The 19,269-nt window shown below is 44.3% G+C and overlaps 1 protein-coding gene across 3 annotated transcripts in view; it reads left to right on the plus strand.

Annotated features, from left to right (window-relative positions):
- LOC135385169 (uncharacterized) overlaps window positions 1-9,901 on the plus strand; it is a 62,747-nt gene extending 52,846 nt beyond the window's left edge. For 2 of the 3 annotated variants that reach the window (XM_064614354.1, XM_064614351.1), the window contains 2 exons: window positions 1,668-1,781; window positions 2,874-3,378. Coding sequence is in view for 1 of the 3 variants with exons in the window: in XM_064614351.1 (XP_064470421.1) it covers window positions 1,668-1,781; window positions 2,874-3,017 (258 nt within the window). In the remaining 2 variants the exon portion in view is untranslated. Of the gene's footprint in view, window positions 1-1,667; window positions 1,782-2,873; window positions 3,379-8,968; window positions 9,143-9,570 lie in introns of those variants that run through there. The other variant, XM_064614355.1, reaches the window with a different exon arrangement.
- Window positions 9,902-19,269: the final 9,368 nt, after the last annotated feature.

A 19,269-nucleotide genomic window follows, 5' to 3' on the forward strand; every position in this document is an offset into this window, starting at 1 on the left:
GAATGTTCAATACGCACATGCGTACACGGCTCAGTAGGCACACATATTATTCAGTGGGACACACATATTTGGCGATTGGGATCGCTGTGCTTGCTATTTGATAACTGTTACGGCTGTTTACCGGCTGTACTTTCTGAGGGAACTTTTTTAACCGGCTTATGGTTGTCACACGATTTAGAGTGTAGACTCAAAATTTCTAGCGAGGTGCCCCATTGTATGCATCTGTAAGGAGCATGAAGCATGTCATTGTACTTTCAAAAGACACATACAGTTCATGTACAAAGCTCTATGCCCGTTACACCCATTTTACGCCTCTTTTACACCCAAGCTCAGTGGATGTTGTAAATAAGGTTTTTATTACACCCATTTAACACCCCTCATCCGAAGGTGTTTCTTCGAGCTGGTGTAATATGAGAGTAAAAATCAGTTTACACCCCACTTACACCCGGATTACACCCTAAAGGGAGTAAAAAAGGGAGTAAAGGGAGTGGCACTCGGGCCACATCGCAGTCCTCTTTCAAAGAAAGTAACTTTGGTAAGCTATGGCAAGGTATAGCTTTTTATAGTTAGCCGTTGGCTCCGAAATGATGCAGCTACTGCACCCATCGGTGGCCATATACTCTGGGCTTCCCGTGGTGGTGGCTTAGTAAAATCCGCCCTATGCTAAATTGTAAAACCATTACGCTTCTAAGCGCAATATGAAAGTGTGGTGCGCACAGGGACTACGCTGAACGCACCAAGCGCCAACCGCTAGTGCACGGTGGGGCTTTCAGCGTAGTCTTCGGACGCATGCATGTCTTGGTGCCAATAAATACCCTAGTGAGCGGCAGGTTAGCATTCGTAGCGATACGGCAGACTGTTCAAGGGCAACCCGAACAAGTGCAATTAGGGCAGACTAAAGCAGGGTGGTTCGGTTGATCTTTAGTTCTAATATATATGGAGCCCTACTGCTTAGGAATTACATTCACGGAGGAAACAGCTGAAAATGTTTTGTTTGTTTTAAAATGCTAAGGACTTCTCACAATTTCAGGCCTCATATCTTCGTACCCATAAGGCCATGCGATTTTTTCAACGCTTATTGCCCGTGTGCTGCTCTATCTAGCTTTTGCACACCTGCCATGGAGGTGTGCGCGTAAAGCGCATTTTTTCACAAGTGGGCGAATATGGAAAATACGCGACCAAAGCTTTGCCCTCACTAAACGCGCATTGGGAAGTATGTCCGGTTCAAGTGTGTACAGGCGTGAACTTTACGTCGACTCAGGGTTTACAAACGAAGAACTTCGGAGCGTGGAACTTCATGGCCTGAGCTCTTTCCTCCGCCTATGCGCTAGGCTTCAGGAAAAAAAAAAAATCCACCGGTTTCTGCCTGAAATCACCCATTAGTGAGTTTTAGTGTGTTTTTGAACTGCAATACTACAATTACTTGTACTGTAGCTACTACTAGTGACTCTACTGTACTGTAGTACTTGTACTGTTAGTAGTTACTGTTTGCGCAGAGTGTACTATGTGTAACTTGGTCACTCGGCCAGATGACGTTCATACCATGGGAAGGCGTCCATTCTGTATCTGATTCGACCGTAGAGGGAGTTGGGGTGGGAGTAAACGCAGTTTGGCACAGAGTATGACCTCACCTGCCTGCATTATTTGTCTTTTACTGTTAATTTCAGTGGTGCAGTGTTCCCGGTAATGAGGTCCAGCACGTGGGAAGTGATGTGTTCCAAAGGAAATGGGAAACCGCAACCCTAAGCACAGTTGACGACCTTCAATCTCTGAAGATAAAGGTGAGCTCTCTAGCTACGGTGTCTTCCTAATTTGCCGAATCCCAATCGCCGAATGCATTGAAGGCCGGGAGACAGCCTTAATCCTTTCAACTCCAAATGTGTTGGACCAACCAGCCGAATGACCGACATGTCCATTCCCAATTAGCCGAATTTACCTTGCTGCCGTGGCTCTAGAATCATCGAAACTGGGAGGTGACCCGGCTGCATTGTGTGTTTACGTGGACTCTCCTCAGCTGTCCAATCAAGTTCCTATGTAGTTGGCCCAGGATGGTCCTCCCAGGGCAACGTGCCTTCCGCAACACCGGAAGGTAGATCGCTCGGCCAAGCAAGCAGTTCGCCTATTCGATTATTCGTGGAAAGTTTCGTTCTTCCTACGTTTCATGCCGAGACAGCTGTGCTGTGACACCAGCGAAACAACGAAAACATGGCAATACAAAAGATCCTGAGACCATGAAACGTTAAGCTATCACACACAAACACAATATGGAGACAACACCCTACCCTATTTATTTATCATTCACCATTCACCATTCATAGTTCTCAGTCTTACAAGACGTCCGCTCTCGTCCCTTACCCATACCCAACCCGCTGAAAAAGTGGCCGAAAGGGGCTGACCTTCCAGTCACGGATAATCCGCTTAACTGCATTCGGTGAACTGGGATACGGCAGATTAGGATGTGGCCCTAGCTTCTTTGCTTGCAATCGAAGAAACAGAGCTAACGACCAACAAACACCATCAAAATGAATATTTGCGCTATCGACGAATATGAGAGTAGTACTGAGGGTCGTAAGGGTTACTATTACGAGCTGGTAGAACTACCCCACGCGCAGGCCCCAAACGCTTGCGGATACATGGACGGAAATAAGATTGGCGGGGATCCACGTACCCCTTGATTACCGGTCAAGTGCTCCAACCATTACTTCTCAGCTCCTACTTACTTACTCAGCTCTTACTTTCAATAATGCTCACCAGATATCATCCTGTTCATCACGTCCTGTCCTACCTGATCATCTGTTCTGATTATATAATCTGTATTTGATGTGCTTGTATTCTTCCTTGTCACCATCATTTACTCTACTTTTCTTTTTTAGATGTGCTTGGCAAGAAGTATGGGATTTGCTGGAAATTGGGCACTCACGAACATTGAATACGCTAAGGGTTTCGGCTGTGGTCGGAACATAAGCTATGTGAACAGCATTCGTGAAATCGACGAATCTGTGTGTGATCGAGAGTGATCAAGTTCGGTGTGTCTGTTGGCCTTCGCGTGGGAGGAATCCGAAACATTAATTTGCATTTGTTGCTTTGGCAGAGTGTGTGTGTGTGTGTGTGTGTGCGGTAATATTGTGTGCTGCTACTAAAAGTGGTCTGACGACTTCTGACTGACTGACTGAAGTGACTTTTATCGCATCATCTGCGTGCCAATGCTTCAGCACAGTGTATACGAGCATAACCTAAGCTTTCGACATCGTCGAAGCATCGTGGAAGCGACAACAGGCACCGTAATCGCTGGCCAGAGGGCAAACTGCAAAAGCCTGTCGTGCGCCTTCAGGTGCCTTCATTTTCTGTAACCAACACTGTAATCTCTATACATACGCATATGTTTCTAAACCTCATTACTCTACACATCCCGCCAAGTGGCCGCACGGGAACAGGCAAGGTATCCGACCAGACTCACGCCCATGGCCAACACCACCACTTAATTTCCTTGCAAAGACTGGAAGCCGCCGAGCAGCGCGGAACAAAAAAAAAAAAAAAAACGCGGAACAAAGAAACGCGGAAACGGAAAGAAAAAAACGCGGAAACTGAAAGAAAACAAGATAACAACGGCACATGTCAACGATCACATCTAACTGAGCGATAACTGATAACAGCGATATAACATCTCTTGCCCCCTACGTCGATAACACGTCATCCCAATGCAAAACACAATACAAAACAAACTCCATTCGCTAAGTAACATAATCTCCCGAATACAAATGTGGATGGCGTGTGCTTTGGGCCATCGTTGACGATGACTGGCACTGCATCCCCCAAGTGAAAGTCGCAGGCACATGCGGGTAGAAGACCAGTTCGCGTTCCACACTCGCTTGTCTCCTAGCAGAAATGAGCTGGTTCCGCACTTCATAACTTGGCATGGCTTTGCCTGGGCATGGCTTTGCCCTTCTCCTTATTCTGACTTATCAGCTGACTTATCTGACTTATCAGGTGACTTACCTGACTTATAAGCTTATTCTGACGAAATCGCCAGTTTTCGCATTTCGGCGCTCATTTGTGTAACGTTTCATGTAATGCTGACTAGCTTCCACTCGTTTGCGAGGATCCTTTACGTCTGACGGAGGCATCGGTATTCCCGAAATGTGCAGCATGGTCCTCTGCATCCTTCCGTGGAGAAGTACTGCAGGAGCACATCCGGTCGTTGCGTGTGGCGTACGGTTACGGTACGGTACGTAGCCAGGTTGATACAGTATAAAGATTACGGAAAAACATTGAGGAGGCAGATTTTTTTTAGATGTGCAGTCAAAGCACTGTTTCTTTTTTTGCACCACTTTTTGCGTGAAATTCATCCTTCAAGCACACCTTCTTTGTGCTAAATAGCGCGACATAAGGAAAATTTATTACACCTTGTCTTGAAAAGTGTGCTTGCGAGAAGGTGTGGGATTTTGTCCACAACGCGGCACACCGTCGTTTCTGACACATTCACAATGTCTCCCGTGGCAGTTCGAAAAGTCCTAATGCCATAAAATCACATGTCGACGGGCAGCTGTAACACAGGAGGTAGAGGGAGCCCACGATTGCACACATTTTCCTCCAGCGGCAATATATCCAAAAGGCTTCGTACGGTTGTCTTCATGAAGCGGTACCGTATACCATATGAGGAACTCGTGATCATCAAAATGGTCAAAAGGAGTTTGATGGCCCCTTATTGAACGTTGTCGCTCAGTGGTAATGTTGTCAGCACCCAGTTAAAGGCCATCGTGGCACAAAACGCAGTCGATGGACGCGGCGAACGACCTGTCTCCCGCCATGACACCAGCCAAACTCGAGTTGAGGAGCGTTCGTCGTAGCATCGGTGCTACCTCGAGATTTTCGAGGAATGCACGGAGGAACTCCTCCACTCGAGGAGCGTTTCGAGTCAAGGTCGATTTATGAAGCGCAAAACCGGCCTCTAGGAGCAGCTCGAGTCGAGTTTCGAGTCGAGGCTGGTTGAAGAATACGGCGGTTAGTCAGCCGTAGGACACTGGCTAACCTTTTCAGTGACTTTCATCTTTCGTTGTTAATTTATTAGGCAATTTGAGGCTTTGTATGTATTTGTCCTTTCTATGTTGTTCCAGCCTCAGAACATCAGTTCTCTCATGTTCTCTCAGATTCCACATTTTTTCACATAGGCCTCAACATCACGGTCGCGACGCCTCTCCAGCTGATTTCTCTCTCCCTAGAACAACATCCCATCGATGATAGGTAACTCTTCCCGAATTTGATAGAAGTGGACCATTTCTTCTTCCACGCATCGCCTTGGAGGCCATGCGTCGCGACGTATCCCATGACCTTCTGCAGAATTGCATCTTTTTGTAATGCCTGCTGCAGATCTTCCTTATTTAGACACGTCGTTACCCAGGAGACTACTTCCTCGTCGACAGTGGCACATCTTGATAATGCGTCGGCGATGACGTTTTCGCTCCCTTTCTCATGTTCTACGGTGTAATTGTAGTTCAGGAGTCTGGCCGTCCATTGGGGTCGCTGCCCCGTGGCCCTGACCCTCGTGTTGACAGCAGCGCTGCGAGTGCCTGGTGTAAACTGCCTGCCCATAATGTACCATAAGTAGGGTTCCGTGTTTTAGGTTTTAATTGGAAAACATCGAAAAATATACGCCGGGTAAATTTTCTCTCATTCGGCTTTAATCGAAAAACATCGAATACAGCGGAACATGTCAGGAACCATGAAAGTCAAATTGCTGCTCATGTCCAGCTTAAAGGTACTGTATAGCAGCTGAGGTCGAACATCATTTGACGTGGCTGTTCGATAGTCCAAGCAATCAGTACAAAAGCGGCACAGATTTCCTTCCAATTGGCGGTGTAGTTAATTTGAAATGTAAATTGAATATTACGGGCAACACTGTATTTGGTGTTCGTAAGGGGTTTGGACTTGGGATTTCACTGGATTTGGTGTTCGTACTACCTGCCGCGTACAGCGGCAACCACGTTGCATGCGTATAGGCCTCCGGGACTAACCAGGCGGCGCCACCGTTTTTGTCCCCTATCGGCCGGTCGCTGCAAATCTTGATAGATGCCTAGCAGACGCTCGCATCCCGTTACTTATGGAGGATGGATGTTGTCGTTCTGCGCGCGGGATTTAAAGAAGTTGATTGCAATGGATTTTTTAGGAACAGTACCATTAAGAACGGAAGCGCTTTGGCAGATGCACGACATGTATATGGCGTTGAGGAGAGGCTGTGGGGGAGTTCCTCAGACGTCATTGCAAGATGTACGGCAGAAACGAAACTCAACTGCTCCTACGACATCCTGATAGAAGTAAGGACGTGAAAATAGCTTTTTTTCGTCGGATAATAGATTGCCATATCAAGTTTAACATTGTCAATTCCGTAAAAGCTGTCGGAATCTCGCCAAATCAAGGAAGCCCGATGCACCTGCAAGGCGGGGATTGACGGACGCTGCAAGCACGTAGCTGCAGTGGTTTTCCGCATGAATGGAGCTGATGACGCCACTTGCACCAGCTTGCCACAGCGTTGGGGTAGGCCAGCAAAAAACGCCCTGAAAAAATCTGCGACAACCGAGGAGCTTTTCCCAGGCAAGTGACGTACTTTTGCGACGGACGGATAAATCTAAGCCCTACATACTTGCAGTTATCGATGGTGCAGTAACGATATCAAAGCTTACGTGTTCGAATGTTCGAACCAGCGACAATCTCACACAAACTCTCATCTCTATTACATAAGGTGGTGAAACATTTCCAACTCAACGGTCACTTGAGCCGGCTTCCCAGGAGGCTGTACAGGAGAAGTTTCCAGACATCAAGTGCTCTATTCGTGACCTGTTGCAAGCGGAAGCTAAAAAAGAAGTTGATCTTCAAGTGTGCAGTGTGCTGGACGACCTGTTGAATGCAGTGTCGCAGAATGTTCAACATCATCAGATAGAAACTTTGTTGCACGTAATTTACAGCAGGGAGAGGCAGTGCTGCGAAGTTATGCATCACACGTGCTCTGATCTGAGTATCAAGCACTACACGGCAAATGTAGCCAAAGACAAGTCGCATTTAATTGAAATTTGCTGCCAAACTGCACAGCAGCACTTGTCGGAGGAATGGCACCGCGAAAGAGCTTGCAGAATTTCTAGCACTCAGGCTCACGTCATTTTGAAGAGCAGGGCCCAAAATGCAACTACAATATTAGAAAGACTAAGGAAAAAGTCGAAGCCCCTGCTTGTCCCTTCTGTGCAGTATGGCAGCAAAATGGAAGAAGCTGCGCGGCTATGTTTCCAGGAAATATTGAGCGTTCACGTAACATGCTGTGGCCTTGTTGTCTGCCTAGACCAGCCGTGGTTGTGCAGTAGCCCCGATGGCATTTTCATGTTTGGTGAGGATCCGGTGTTGCTTGAAATTAAATGTCCCTACTCGAGAAAGGACCTCCCTATTGTAGATTACGAAACGCGAACCAGTCATGTGAACTACCTTATTTTTGATGATGGACTGAATCTGAAGAAAAGCCATCAATATTACACGCAAATTCAAATATCGATGTACGTGTTGAATGTGGAGTTCTGCTACTTTTTTGTTTACTCATCAAGGCAACAAATTTTGGTGATCGTCGAAAGGGACAGTGAGATGCTGCAAAATGCCGTTCCAAAGCTAGCAACTTTTTATTTTAATAGCTTCTTGCCAGCCCTGCTCCAGCTGTCTTGAGATGCTGTCCTGCAGATGGCATTCTCCTACTGTGCGTGTACATAAACCAGCAATGTTTCTTTATTATATATACCATCCCACTGCTGTACATATTATCCCATCCCAAATGTTACATATGTCTGTATTATAGAGTTACTGAAACAGTTTATTGAAACATTATTGAAACAGTTTTATTCACAAGTTGGTGATATTGGCTGCTAGACTAGTACTGTACTATTAAAGTTTATTTACAAGGCAATAAAAGGGACAATGCAATAGAAGACACATGGTCATACAGTTCGATTAATCACACTCCAACAGGCACTAACGTCAGGCATATCAGCCAGCAGGAATCGGAACCAATATTTTTTTTCGGTCCTGGTTCACGCATACTGGTTCAGTTCGGGTTCAGCTCCGCTGAACAGAAATTATCAGCTTGAACCAGGTGAGGTATATCGGTTCGGCTCGGATAGATGAAAAAAAAAAAAAAAAGAGAAACGTGGTCAGCAGTTGGGACACAATTGTGGGACAATGAATTGGAACTGTTTTTTCAGTCTGCTTTAACCGGTTCACCCACAGTAATTTTGCTACATGAAATCGGGCCTACAGTCGCCGTACACAGTTGCAAGAGAAAGGTGTGAAATTACCGTAGCAGGTAAAAACGCAATAAAAGTAACAGAAACGTTTATTATTGACGTGCTGCTCCTGCTTTCCAAATGACAATGCTGAACGAATAGTAAGGATGTCTTCGAGAACATATCAGAAGAAAGGCGGGCGCACTGGTCGGAGAGAATGTGCTTGAGCGCTGAGAAACAAGATTAATAAATAAATGACACATAAATGAACAAATTAAAAAAGGACGGTAGTACAATTATTTCAGCTCTGAACCGGTAACCATATCAATTTGTTGCGGTTCAGAGGAGGGCAGCCAAAAATTTATTCCGTCTCAGTTCGGTTTTGACAGAAAATAACACTTTTCCCAGTTCTGGGTTCAGGTTCAATCTTGGTTCCGATCCCTGTCAGCGGTGCCCTACGCTTCTTGAGGCCTTATAATGTGTGGCTGGTAGTTTGCAATCACACAACAAACATGGACAACTTTCTGCATATAAGGTATGAGCGTCACTGGCACCCTATAATTCAATATGTTAAATATTTTGATCCTTTGAATCACACGTTCTACGTGGATACGACACTTGGCAATTGCATACGTTTCATTCATTTCAGCAGAACTGAACTGACCGTCACCTTTGGAGAATGGTGGCATCACAAGTACAGCATTTTTTTCTGCCAGGACTGTTCTGATGCTTGGGAAACCTTTGTCTGCTAAAACGCAGTCACCAGGCTGAAGATGATCTAGGAATCCAGACTCAACTGTGATACTGCTATCGGATGTCCGTCCTCCAAAGGCCTTGGAAAGGAATGTCACAGCACCATTTGGGGAAATACCAACTAGGAACTTCAGTGTGTAAGCACCTTTGTAGTTTGAGTACATAAGATTACGTTGGTCAAGCTTTGGCGGCGTTTCAGTCTTGATTTCTGTGCAGTCTATAATAAACCGACAGTTCGGGTAGTGATCCTTAAAGCACTGTGGCATTGTCTCTTTTACAGCCAACATGGACGGGGGGGAAATCCAGTTTTTAGTACGGGCATAAATGATGTTGAGGACATCATAAAATGTACGTGAAATGGTGCGTTGGTCAACACTGAACAGTACACTGAGCGCTACAAAGCTGAGACCAAGCTTTAGCTTCATGAGGAAGCACAGCAGCTTATTTTGAACAGTCATGTCTGTTGTCCTCACCCTTAACTCTGGCATCAGACTGAGGAGAAGTGCGAACATGTTGTTGCTGACTGAACAAAGTTCCTGCAACGCATCTTCATTCCTTTCCGCAGATTCGAAACCAAGGAAGGCGCATGTTCGTGAATCTGGTCCGACATGCCTTGACACCTTTTGAGCCTCCTCGGAATGTGTCACCTGGCACTCTGCGTTGTTGCTGCTTGTAGTAGAAAGGAACAAGTGAAGTTGGCCATGACACTCATCGACTGCATCCGTTTCGGTGGAAACCTGCACCAACACATGGCATGCCACAAGAGAGTGAAATGGTAGTCTATTATAGTGTGCTAGATGTCGCACCAGAGTGTAATAGTGAAATCTAGGAAATAACAGGTTCAAAGAGAATGCAAACGTTCTCTCCAAAAGTAAATAAAGCATCCACTGAGCAAACTTTCACGCTGTGGTGTCAAGCCTAGTTCATGCTCTTACTAAACAAACCAAGATGGGTTATACATTTCCTTGAACTTGAGGAAAAGATGAAGGACAAGCACGCAAGCAACTTGCTTGCCTTCTATTACTATGTTCAAACGAATGAAATGCCTACTGTCTTTTTGTCACAATCTTCCATCCATTCATCGTCTTCATACACAGGAGGTTCAGGGCTCGACGTAACATTGTCAGCAGAGAACTGCAAAAATTGCTATTAGTAAAGTCAATTAGTAAATTACCAAACTCAGATAGCAAACTTACAGCATGCAGGCTATCCGTGTGAACCGTGCTGCTAGAAACCTTAACCTTTTTCTGGTTCCGTGCGTGATACCTAAAACGGAGAAAAACACGCATGCAGGCACCTTTCTACAGTTTGGTCATCTCTTTTCCGGCTATAATTATGGTCACACATTACCTGTTGAAATTATCCACTGCCCCTGCTGAAGACTGACTCCTCTTGTACACGTCAGGGAATATCGTTGGGACATAGGCCGGACTGCTCTCGATATTAGATGGCTTGCCTGAGACAAAGTGCAGGCTACAGATCCGTGAATTCTTGCTTGGCTCCCACGGCTTTCCGTCTTCCCTGTCGATTGTAAAAAACTTACTTCACTTGCATGCATTGCTTGACGATCACTAGTTCCACGATGAGATAACAAAGAAACGAAAGGGACAACCATGCATATTTACCCTATTCGGCGGACAGCTAAGATCCACTTTTGTCGTCGCTCCACTTCGTGTGGTCTCGAGGGAAAGGAATGGAAGCGCACATGAGCCAAATCTGCGACTGCTTTTTTATAGTTCATCGTGCATCCCACGACACAACAGCCAGCACCAGTCCATCTTTTCCTCTTTACGTTCGAGGCGTCACACTGAACCGTAGCATCCATCGAATCGCGCTGAGCCAATGATGGGCGGATGTGAGGTGTGATTTCGCTGTTTATGTCAACGTTACAATATCTAAACACTGGCACACGAAAGGTCTCGATACAGTCGATCAGTCGGTCAAATCAAACGCCAAAACAGTCACACGTACAGCCACAAACATGTGCGTCGTCTACTAGCTTTCTATCGAGAGTTGCGGTCTCCCTCCGCTTGGGGGCCGGGAAACTTTAGTGCCGGAGGCCTATAACATTGGGCTCGACATAACAATCCACAACAATCCAGAACCCGGTATGGTGAGCTATAGAACCCGTCCCTGCAATCCAGACAAGAATCCATATGTGCGTATAAACAAACTGAACAAATACTGAGCAGCTGAAATGTAGCAGTCGTTGAAAAAACCAGACAGCGTCCAGATTTTCTTTTTTGTCCACTGTGTACTTTATCCTCAGAACCATTATTGCTTTCCGTCATGGCAATCAATATGTGATTTCTCGACACTCGGAAGACTGCATCGATGACTCGTTGTTACGGATTACGCGGTAGGGAGTGGATGCATTCTGACGGAGTTTTTCTTTTCTTTTTTTTTTTTAAGAAACTACACCCACTCTACAACTGACTTAGGTGCGGCTGCGGTAACTACAAAGAAAGAAACAGATTTCAAGTATCAGTGCTGTTGAGGGTTTCCAGAAATCGTCGTGAAGCACCATAAACATGCAATAATGGCTCTCCGACTATGGATGTCGACGTCATACAACACTGTGTGTCGGCAGCGTGACCTCGTACGCTATAAATAGTGACTGGGCTGCACATGGGATGTACAGGTCATAGTCCTGAATTTGTATGGTGTACGTTTTCAAAATCACTTTACCATTCTCGAACTCAAACCGCTTCAATTCAACAATTTTGCGGGCGTGTCACATTACTTCTTCTAGCCACAGCAGCAAGGCAGAGAGGGCAGATGTAAAAAAACACAGCTATTTGGTACTTGAACATGTGTAGAGACTCACAAAGTTCAGCACAAGAGCAATCAAAAGCAAAATATGACAAGACAGTTAAATAAAGAAACGCAAGAAGTTTATTTTGCTGAGCATTCATTAACGAAACGTAATTAAAACAACTGAAACTGGATCAATCAATAATCCCATGATGCGACCACACAGTTATCTCAGAGGGTGTATCTCACGAGCTTATACGTGATGTCCAAGCATCAGGCACTTACCAGGTTTTTCGTGAGAGTTGAGCATGCATATCCCCCCCCCCCCCCCCTCACAAGGACAATAGTGGTATCTCTCCATCATGGCAACACATCCAGTGGAGGGTAGTTTTGCCATGGTCTTAATGATCCAAACAATCATTCCCCCACAGTACAATGTCCCACTGAAAAATCCCTACATTTGCTTTATTCTACACATTTATTGAAGCATATCTGCTCATCACAGTTACAGGGAATCTGCATTGCAGGGAATCATTACATAACAGATAAATAGGTTTCAATCGCATTTGACGTATAACGAGGGTATAAGGAGCTCAGGGCTGTGGAAATACAATATTGAAAAAGTATAAGTTAATATGCGAAGGATGATTCCAATTCTCCTTCCCAGTCATGAACATCAGACATTGCACAACAAGAGGTAAACAATAGAGGGTGTGCAAAATAAAGGTGCTGCCAGCTCCCACCTTTGTAAGGCTTCCTCACCCACCATAATGTGATCTGAGTCATTGACATGACAGGTTTCTGGGACTGTGGTATAAACAGAAAGCAATCGTAGGAGAACTTGAACACAACAAAGTCCAGATGAAAAAGAGAGGCAGCTCAGGTGAATTCAAACAACTCGAGGAAAAGTGGTACGGACACCAGGAATAGGACCTGGGTCTTCCAATCTTCGGCCAAATGCGCTAACAGCATATCAGCATCATGTCTGAAGTCTTCATTAATTGTGGTCAAACTCAGCCGTATCCCAAACCAATAATAATTAGGAGTAGATTGACATGTAAAGTGAGTTTGTTGCGAATCTGTCTCCTTTTCCTTTCGTGAATGTTCCAGTTCCTGGATGCTTGTCCATTCTAATGCAATATACATCTCAACAGGTGTCAACCCTCCACAGATGTGATCTCCTCCTCAACAGATGTGAGGAGGAGATCCGGAGACAGAGCTATTCGTGTGAATTCATTTTCTGAACTTGAGAAGATGAAGTAATTGTTATTTTCTGTAGCCTCTAACCATCTATAATGAGTAACGAATGTCTGTATCCTAGTGACCTGCGGAATTCCGCATGTCATTAGGATACAGACATTCGAATTGACAAATGCTCATCGGTAACGCGTTTAAACGCGTTACCGATGAGCATTTGTCAATTATTCATATTAATGCTCGTTCAGTTGTCAATAAAAAGTCAGAGCTAGAATTACTATTTCATGGCATGAACTATTGTTGTGATGTAATAATGTTTACGGAAACTTGGTGTCAACATGAACAGGATATTTTTCCTTAATGGTGACAAACATACTTCCTAAATCGTAGCGAAAAAAGGGGTGGTGGCCTAAGCATGCTTGTGAAAGATCAGAGCTGTAGTATCTTGCCACAGTTTTCCGTGCTTACTGATAATTATGAAATACTTACTTTAATGTCTGATCGGTATATGTACTTCGTTGTATATCGACCACCTGGTTCAAGTACATCAAGTTTCTTTCAATTTTTAGAAGACTGCTTACCTTTCGCATCCGCGGAGAAACGTCCGACATTTATTGCTGCGGATTTCAATATCGATATGTTGTCAAGCTGTTCTGTGTCAAATGAATTTAGTGTTACACTAACAGATTATGGCTTCAAGAATTTTATTTGTTTACCCACACAAGGTACGCCATTATCATCTACGTTATTGGACCTTATAATTACCAACTACCAGTCGCCGACTTTAATATCATGTGTCCTACAGACTGACATTAGTGACCATCTACCGGTTTTTCTACTATTTTCCCGTCACGAAAAGAAAGATGATCAGTAATCTATAACTGAAAAAGCATTAGACGATTTCGAAAAGGAAGTCGCTGATACACATTGGGATTTTGTTTTCACGTATGATGACCTAGATGAAGCGTATGATCAATTTTTTAATGTATTTTGGAAAATGTATATGACTCATTTTCCTATGAAGAAGCAGAAACCATCCAGTAATAGTCGAAAGCCCTGGATGATCAAATATTTATTAGTTCTCGTACGAAAGAAAAATAAGTTATACAAGAAATTTATACGTTCCAGAAACATTGAAGACTTGACGGCATATAAACTATTCAGAAATAATGTCACGAGTAAGCTAAAACGTGCAAAAGCAGCTTATTATAAAGGTTTGTTTAGTGACAATATAAAACGTAACGCAAAACTGGTATGGAATAACTTGAATAATGTGCTTAATAGGAAAGCAAGGAGTTCCGTAGTTGAACGCATGAGTGTGGATGATAAAATAATAGAAGGTCGTGACTTAGCGGAGTATTTTAATGCGTATTTTGTTAATGCTTGTCGTACAAACCTTAGCCACACCCCTTATAGTTCATGTGAAAACCCACCGTATAGCCTACAGGATACGATATTTCTCACGCCTGTCGATGAAAATGAAATGTATTCTACTATCTTCGATCTAAGTAATACCAGAAGTCTAGATGTGTATAATATGCAAATAAGTCCCATAAAACGAGTTCTTCGTTACATAGTAGGTCTCCTAACATATACAGGGTGTCCACGCTAAGTGTGAACAGATTTTTTAAAAATATATGTAACACTTTTTCCAAGATGAAATCAATTGCAATATAGCATATGCTGAAGGGCACTCCCTAGCAGGGCACTAGCAAAGACCAAAGGCAATGTCTTAATTAACTTTCATTAATTAACTTTTTAATTATAAAAGCTACAAAGTTGTCCCAATGAGAACATCTGTTCCTTTCGGTCACCTGATATCGTAGCCGTTTTCAGAACAAAAATCCGTTCCATAGATCGCCCGCAAAAAATTCGTGAAGGAACGCCATTTTTTTTTTTTCATTGCGCTTCTTAGAAGACGCGTATTTCCTTCATCCCCAACGGGAGAGGGGGAAGGAGCACAGTGCCGCCTCATGCGTCGAAGATGAGCTTTAACTTTCGGAAACGAAACAAAAACAAATGTATCGGGTGACTCTATCGGAACTGGCCTTATCTTGGGTTGCATTTTCTGTTTCCTTTTAATCTTTTTCCAAGATGCGAGAGGCGATAGTGTGCTCTTTCTCCCTCTCACATTGGGGGTGAAAGAAAGACGCGTCTTTTAAGAAGCGCAATGAACAAAATAAAGAAAAAATGGCGTTCCTTCACGAATTTTTTGCGGGCGATCTATCGAACGGGTTTTTGTTCTGAAAACGGCTACGATATCAGGTGATCGAAAGGAACAGATGTTCTCATTGGGACAACTTTGTAGCTTTTATAATTAAAAAGTTAATTAATGAAAGTTAATTAAGACATTGCCTTTGAACTTTGCTAATGCCCTGCTAGGGAGTGCCCTTTAGCATATGCTATATTGCAATTGATTTCATCTTGGAAAAAGTGTTATATATATTTTTTAAAAATCTGTTCACACTTAGCGTGGACACCCTGTATTATCAATCAATGCTTCTTGTTTGGTTCCTTTCCAAAAAAACTCCAAAGCTTCAAATAGCTTGGTCTCAACGCTTCGCAAACTGTGTGCAATCGAGTCTTCAACGTGGGAATCAAAGCTCCAGGAGGCAGCATTTGCCGTCAACACGACAGTGAATTCCAGCACAGGCTTCGCCCCTTTCGAACTTTTGTTTGGGTGTATTCCAAAGATCCCCTTGCAACAGCACCGCCCCGTCCAGCAGTCTTCACTCATGGAACGTATCCTGGACCTATCCTCCCAACGAAGCGAAGCAGCTTCTAACTCTGAAGTAGCTCAGACATCACGCAAGCAAATCTACGACAGAACCCGTCGTCCACATAACTACTCCGTTGGAGACTTTGTATGGGTTCGTCGCCAAGAGCCTGTTTCAAGCGAAAAGCTCGCCCCACGATTCAAAGGAATTTACCAACTAGTGGAACAGCTTACAGACACTACATTCAAGGCCCTCCGTGTGTCTCCCAGCAGCACACGCATTCTGAATCAGCCAAGGACTGTCCACGTGTCACAAATCAAGCGTTATGTTCCGCCTGTATCACCAGTGGATCACATGGTCCCCATCCAGCCTGTGGATGAGCAGCGCTCCAGCACTCCTAGCGAACAAACGAGCGACGCACTACCTGGTGCCTCTCCAGGGCTTCATCTACCCTCTTCGGACCGTCCAGTCCGTCAGCGCAGGTTGCCAGGTCACCTACACAACTATGAACTCTGCTAGACCATCAGTTATTATCTTTTCAGCCATTTTGTATCTTTGGCACCTTTTTCTCTTTTCAGTTTCTGTCATTTCTTGCTATATTTTTGAACGTTTGCACTGTGCCACCAAGAAGACTTGGTCTCACTTGACAAACAAACCGAAACACTAATTAATGGGCGCAGGCATAGAAATGCACATCGCATTATTAAACTAATTTACTTCTCCTAAATATGTCCTCCGGCTGGCGGCCGCAGGATCTACGCAAATGACTATCACCGGAAGATCCCATGATGACACTCTCCGGATCTCCTCCGGACATCCCATCACGGACGAGGACGCGTTGACACTTTGAGGACGTCCTGAGGATCGCAGGTGTTCTTGGGGATTGCATTGCTCTTTCGGTTCAGGTGTCCTTGCGGCAAATGCGTGCCGATGCCAACGGCAGAAGAATGCCTTTGTTGCCGCGAAATGACGTCACTGAAGCAGCGCAGCGGTTGCATTTCAAGAAATCTGTACTTTAGAATACTGTGGCTGAAGACCCATTTGCTCCAGGTATCCTACTGCTACGTGAGAGAAAGCGACGAGTACGCTGTTATCCGGAACAGCAAAGTGAACAAGTGAGTTCATTCATGTGTGCCTTCGGTTTGTTATTAGTAAAGTTACATACGCTTTCCATGGTACATGCAGGAAGGTTCGGTATGTTGCCTACAGTTTACCAGGTGGCTCTGGGGACCATTAGGAAAGCACTGCAGAAAAGTCCTCGAAGCATGTGCTCACATGTCATAAAGGAAACCTTTCCTTCTGAAGCATACAAAGGTTTTTGCCTTTTTGACGTGTGATGCAGTAGGTGCTGTCTGACCATGTGTGTATTTGTTCGCTTTCACTGAGATGAAGCTCTCACTTTTCTTTCAGGTGCTTGTAGGCAGCATTGAATGCCTCCCATCTTGACAGAGGTACACTGGATTGTTTGGCCGTGAACACTGCTTGATCACAACAATACCTCTTTCATGCACAATAGAGGTCTGCCATATACCCTTCTGGAGTAACCAGACAACCACTACACAGTAAAACGCATTCTAGAGACATCAAAACTTGTAATGTTGCTTTATTGATCACTGTGTTTATGAATGAGCATACAAGTTATAGCAGTAACAAGAAACAATGAAGGAGAACATCCCCATACTGTGTTCATATCAAGTTGCAAGTGCTACCTCGCACCAACCAGTAACGCAATGTATGTATGCTTTTTTTTTCTTCTGTTCAGTGCACAGGTGCTTGCCACAAACACGTTCCCGTCCATAAGCTCTAAGAGAACATAGGCTATCACCTTTCCTATAAAACAACTCGAGTTCATGACGTGAGGTCATGCCAATGGCATCAACAGAGGCATCCCTATCGTTGACAAAAAATTTTGACCTTTTCTGTGCACATCCATCTTTGCAACCCTTTCTCAATTTCTTATTATAAATTTCCCATGTTTCCCCTCAAACCAGTCCAATTATAGTCATTGGTGCGGACTCAGACCTATTCACTGTACTATTTCACTGTAGCTCACATATTTGCAAGTTGTTGGTGTTTCACTCAGGAGGTGATCTACAGGGTTCGCCAAGATAAACTTCGGGGTTTGTAACGAAGATAAAACAAATTAGAACAGTGTCGGAAAGTCAAAGTAGATGTTAGAAGACGTATTATGCCGCAAAATTTTATGTCGATCATGCCGCTTGGTCTGTTTCTCTGCGGATAAATCGTGAAAATTAGAAAACCGCCGCTGCCTAAACGGCTATACCCGTGTTTCAGCTCCTTTCCGTCAGATGGCGAAACGGTCGAACGCGGCGTTGCAGACGACATCGAAATCTGAACAAGTGGAACTGAATGCAGAATCGTACTCTGCAACGCCGCGTTCGACCGTTTCGCCATCTGACGGAAAGAAGCTGAAACACAGGTATAGCCGTTTAGGCAGCGGCGATTTTTTTAATTTTCACGATTTATCCGCAGAGAAACAGACCAAGCGGCATTATCGACATAAAGTTTTGCGGCATAACACGTCTTTTAACATCTACTTTGGCTTTCCGACACTGTTCTAATTTGTTTTATCTTCGTTACAAACCCCGATGTTTATCTTGGCGAACCCTGTACATCCTCTGTGAAGATAAGATATGGTCATGGCCAAGTGTCTTCCCTATGCTCTTTATATCGAAACATGGTCGCTCATGGCTGTCATGGATGTTGAAAGCGTGCCGGGTCAAACCTAGACACATTATCTCGAAGCTTGTATACACTGTTTCCTGAATGACAGCTCATTTGTATACGTAAGCTCACACTTCTCCACATGGTAAGCAGAAGCTCTGCATTTCCCTCAGAATTGGAACTACACCTGTAAAGGTGGTTACAAGTATGCTGCATCCACGGGTTTAGCTCAGCACATGCACGGGACTTGTCCGCAGCTTCAAACTTTTTCTTAACCCTCTGTTACAAGATCCTCTTGTGGACTACATGGCCACTAAGCATTCCCGAGCATGGCATTTGCATATAGCGATTGTACAAGCTTGTTCTTTTTACATTTTACTACATGTACCTTTCATGTCATTGTTGCAGATAGAATTATTGTAACAGAAAATTCAACTGCGCAAAGCCTGTGTGCCTTGTTTTTTTTTATTTTTTTGTGATCTCAATACTTTCTAACAAGAATTGGGATTTCCTCCTCACTACCTTCTTTGTTCCCTTTCTCTAATGTACATCAGTATAAATATCTGCACTATGTGTGTGTCTGTATCATACCTAGTGAAGAACGGACTCTATTCGAAAGCTTGTGTATTTGAATGTTTCAGTCTCTTATTGACGAAAAAATGGAACCCGTGAAAGGGACAGAGGAGGGACGCCACGTTCTCGAGAACGTGTCGTCACGTCCCTTCTCTGTCTCTTTCTTGGGTTCCGTAGGTTGGGTTTCGTAGGAAGGTATTGCAGGAAGAAGGTAGCCTCGCTGGTAGCTGAAAAATGCGTTGTCACAGATGGCCTAAATGGTAAAAATAACCGCTAAACCTTGTCTACATACATCTAGTTCCTAGAGGCAGAGTATGGACATACCTTGACATTTATCA

The sequence above is a fragment of the Ornithodoros turicata genome, chromosome 2 (genome assembly GCF_037126465.1).
Source record: "Ornithodoros turicata isolate Travis chromosome 2, ASM3712646v1, whole genome shotgun sequence".
In the NCBI taxonomy this organism is placed as follows: Eukaryota; Metazoa; Arthropoda; class Arachnida; order Ixodida; family Argasidae; genus Ornithodoros; species Ornithodoros turicata.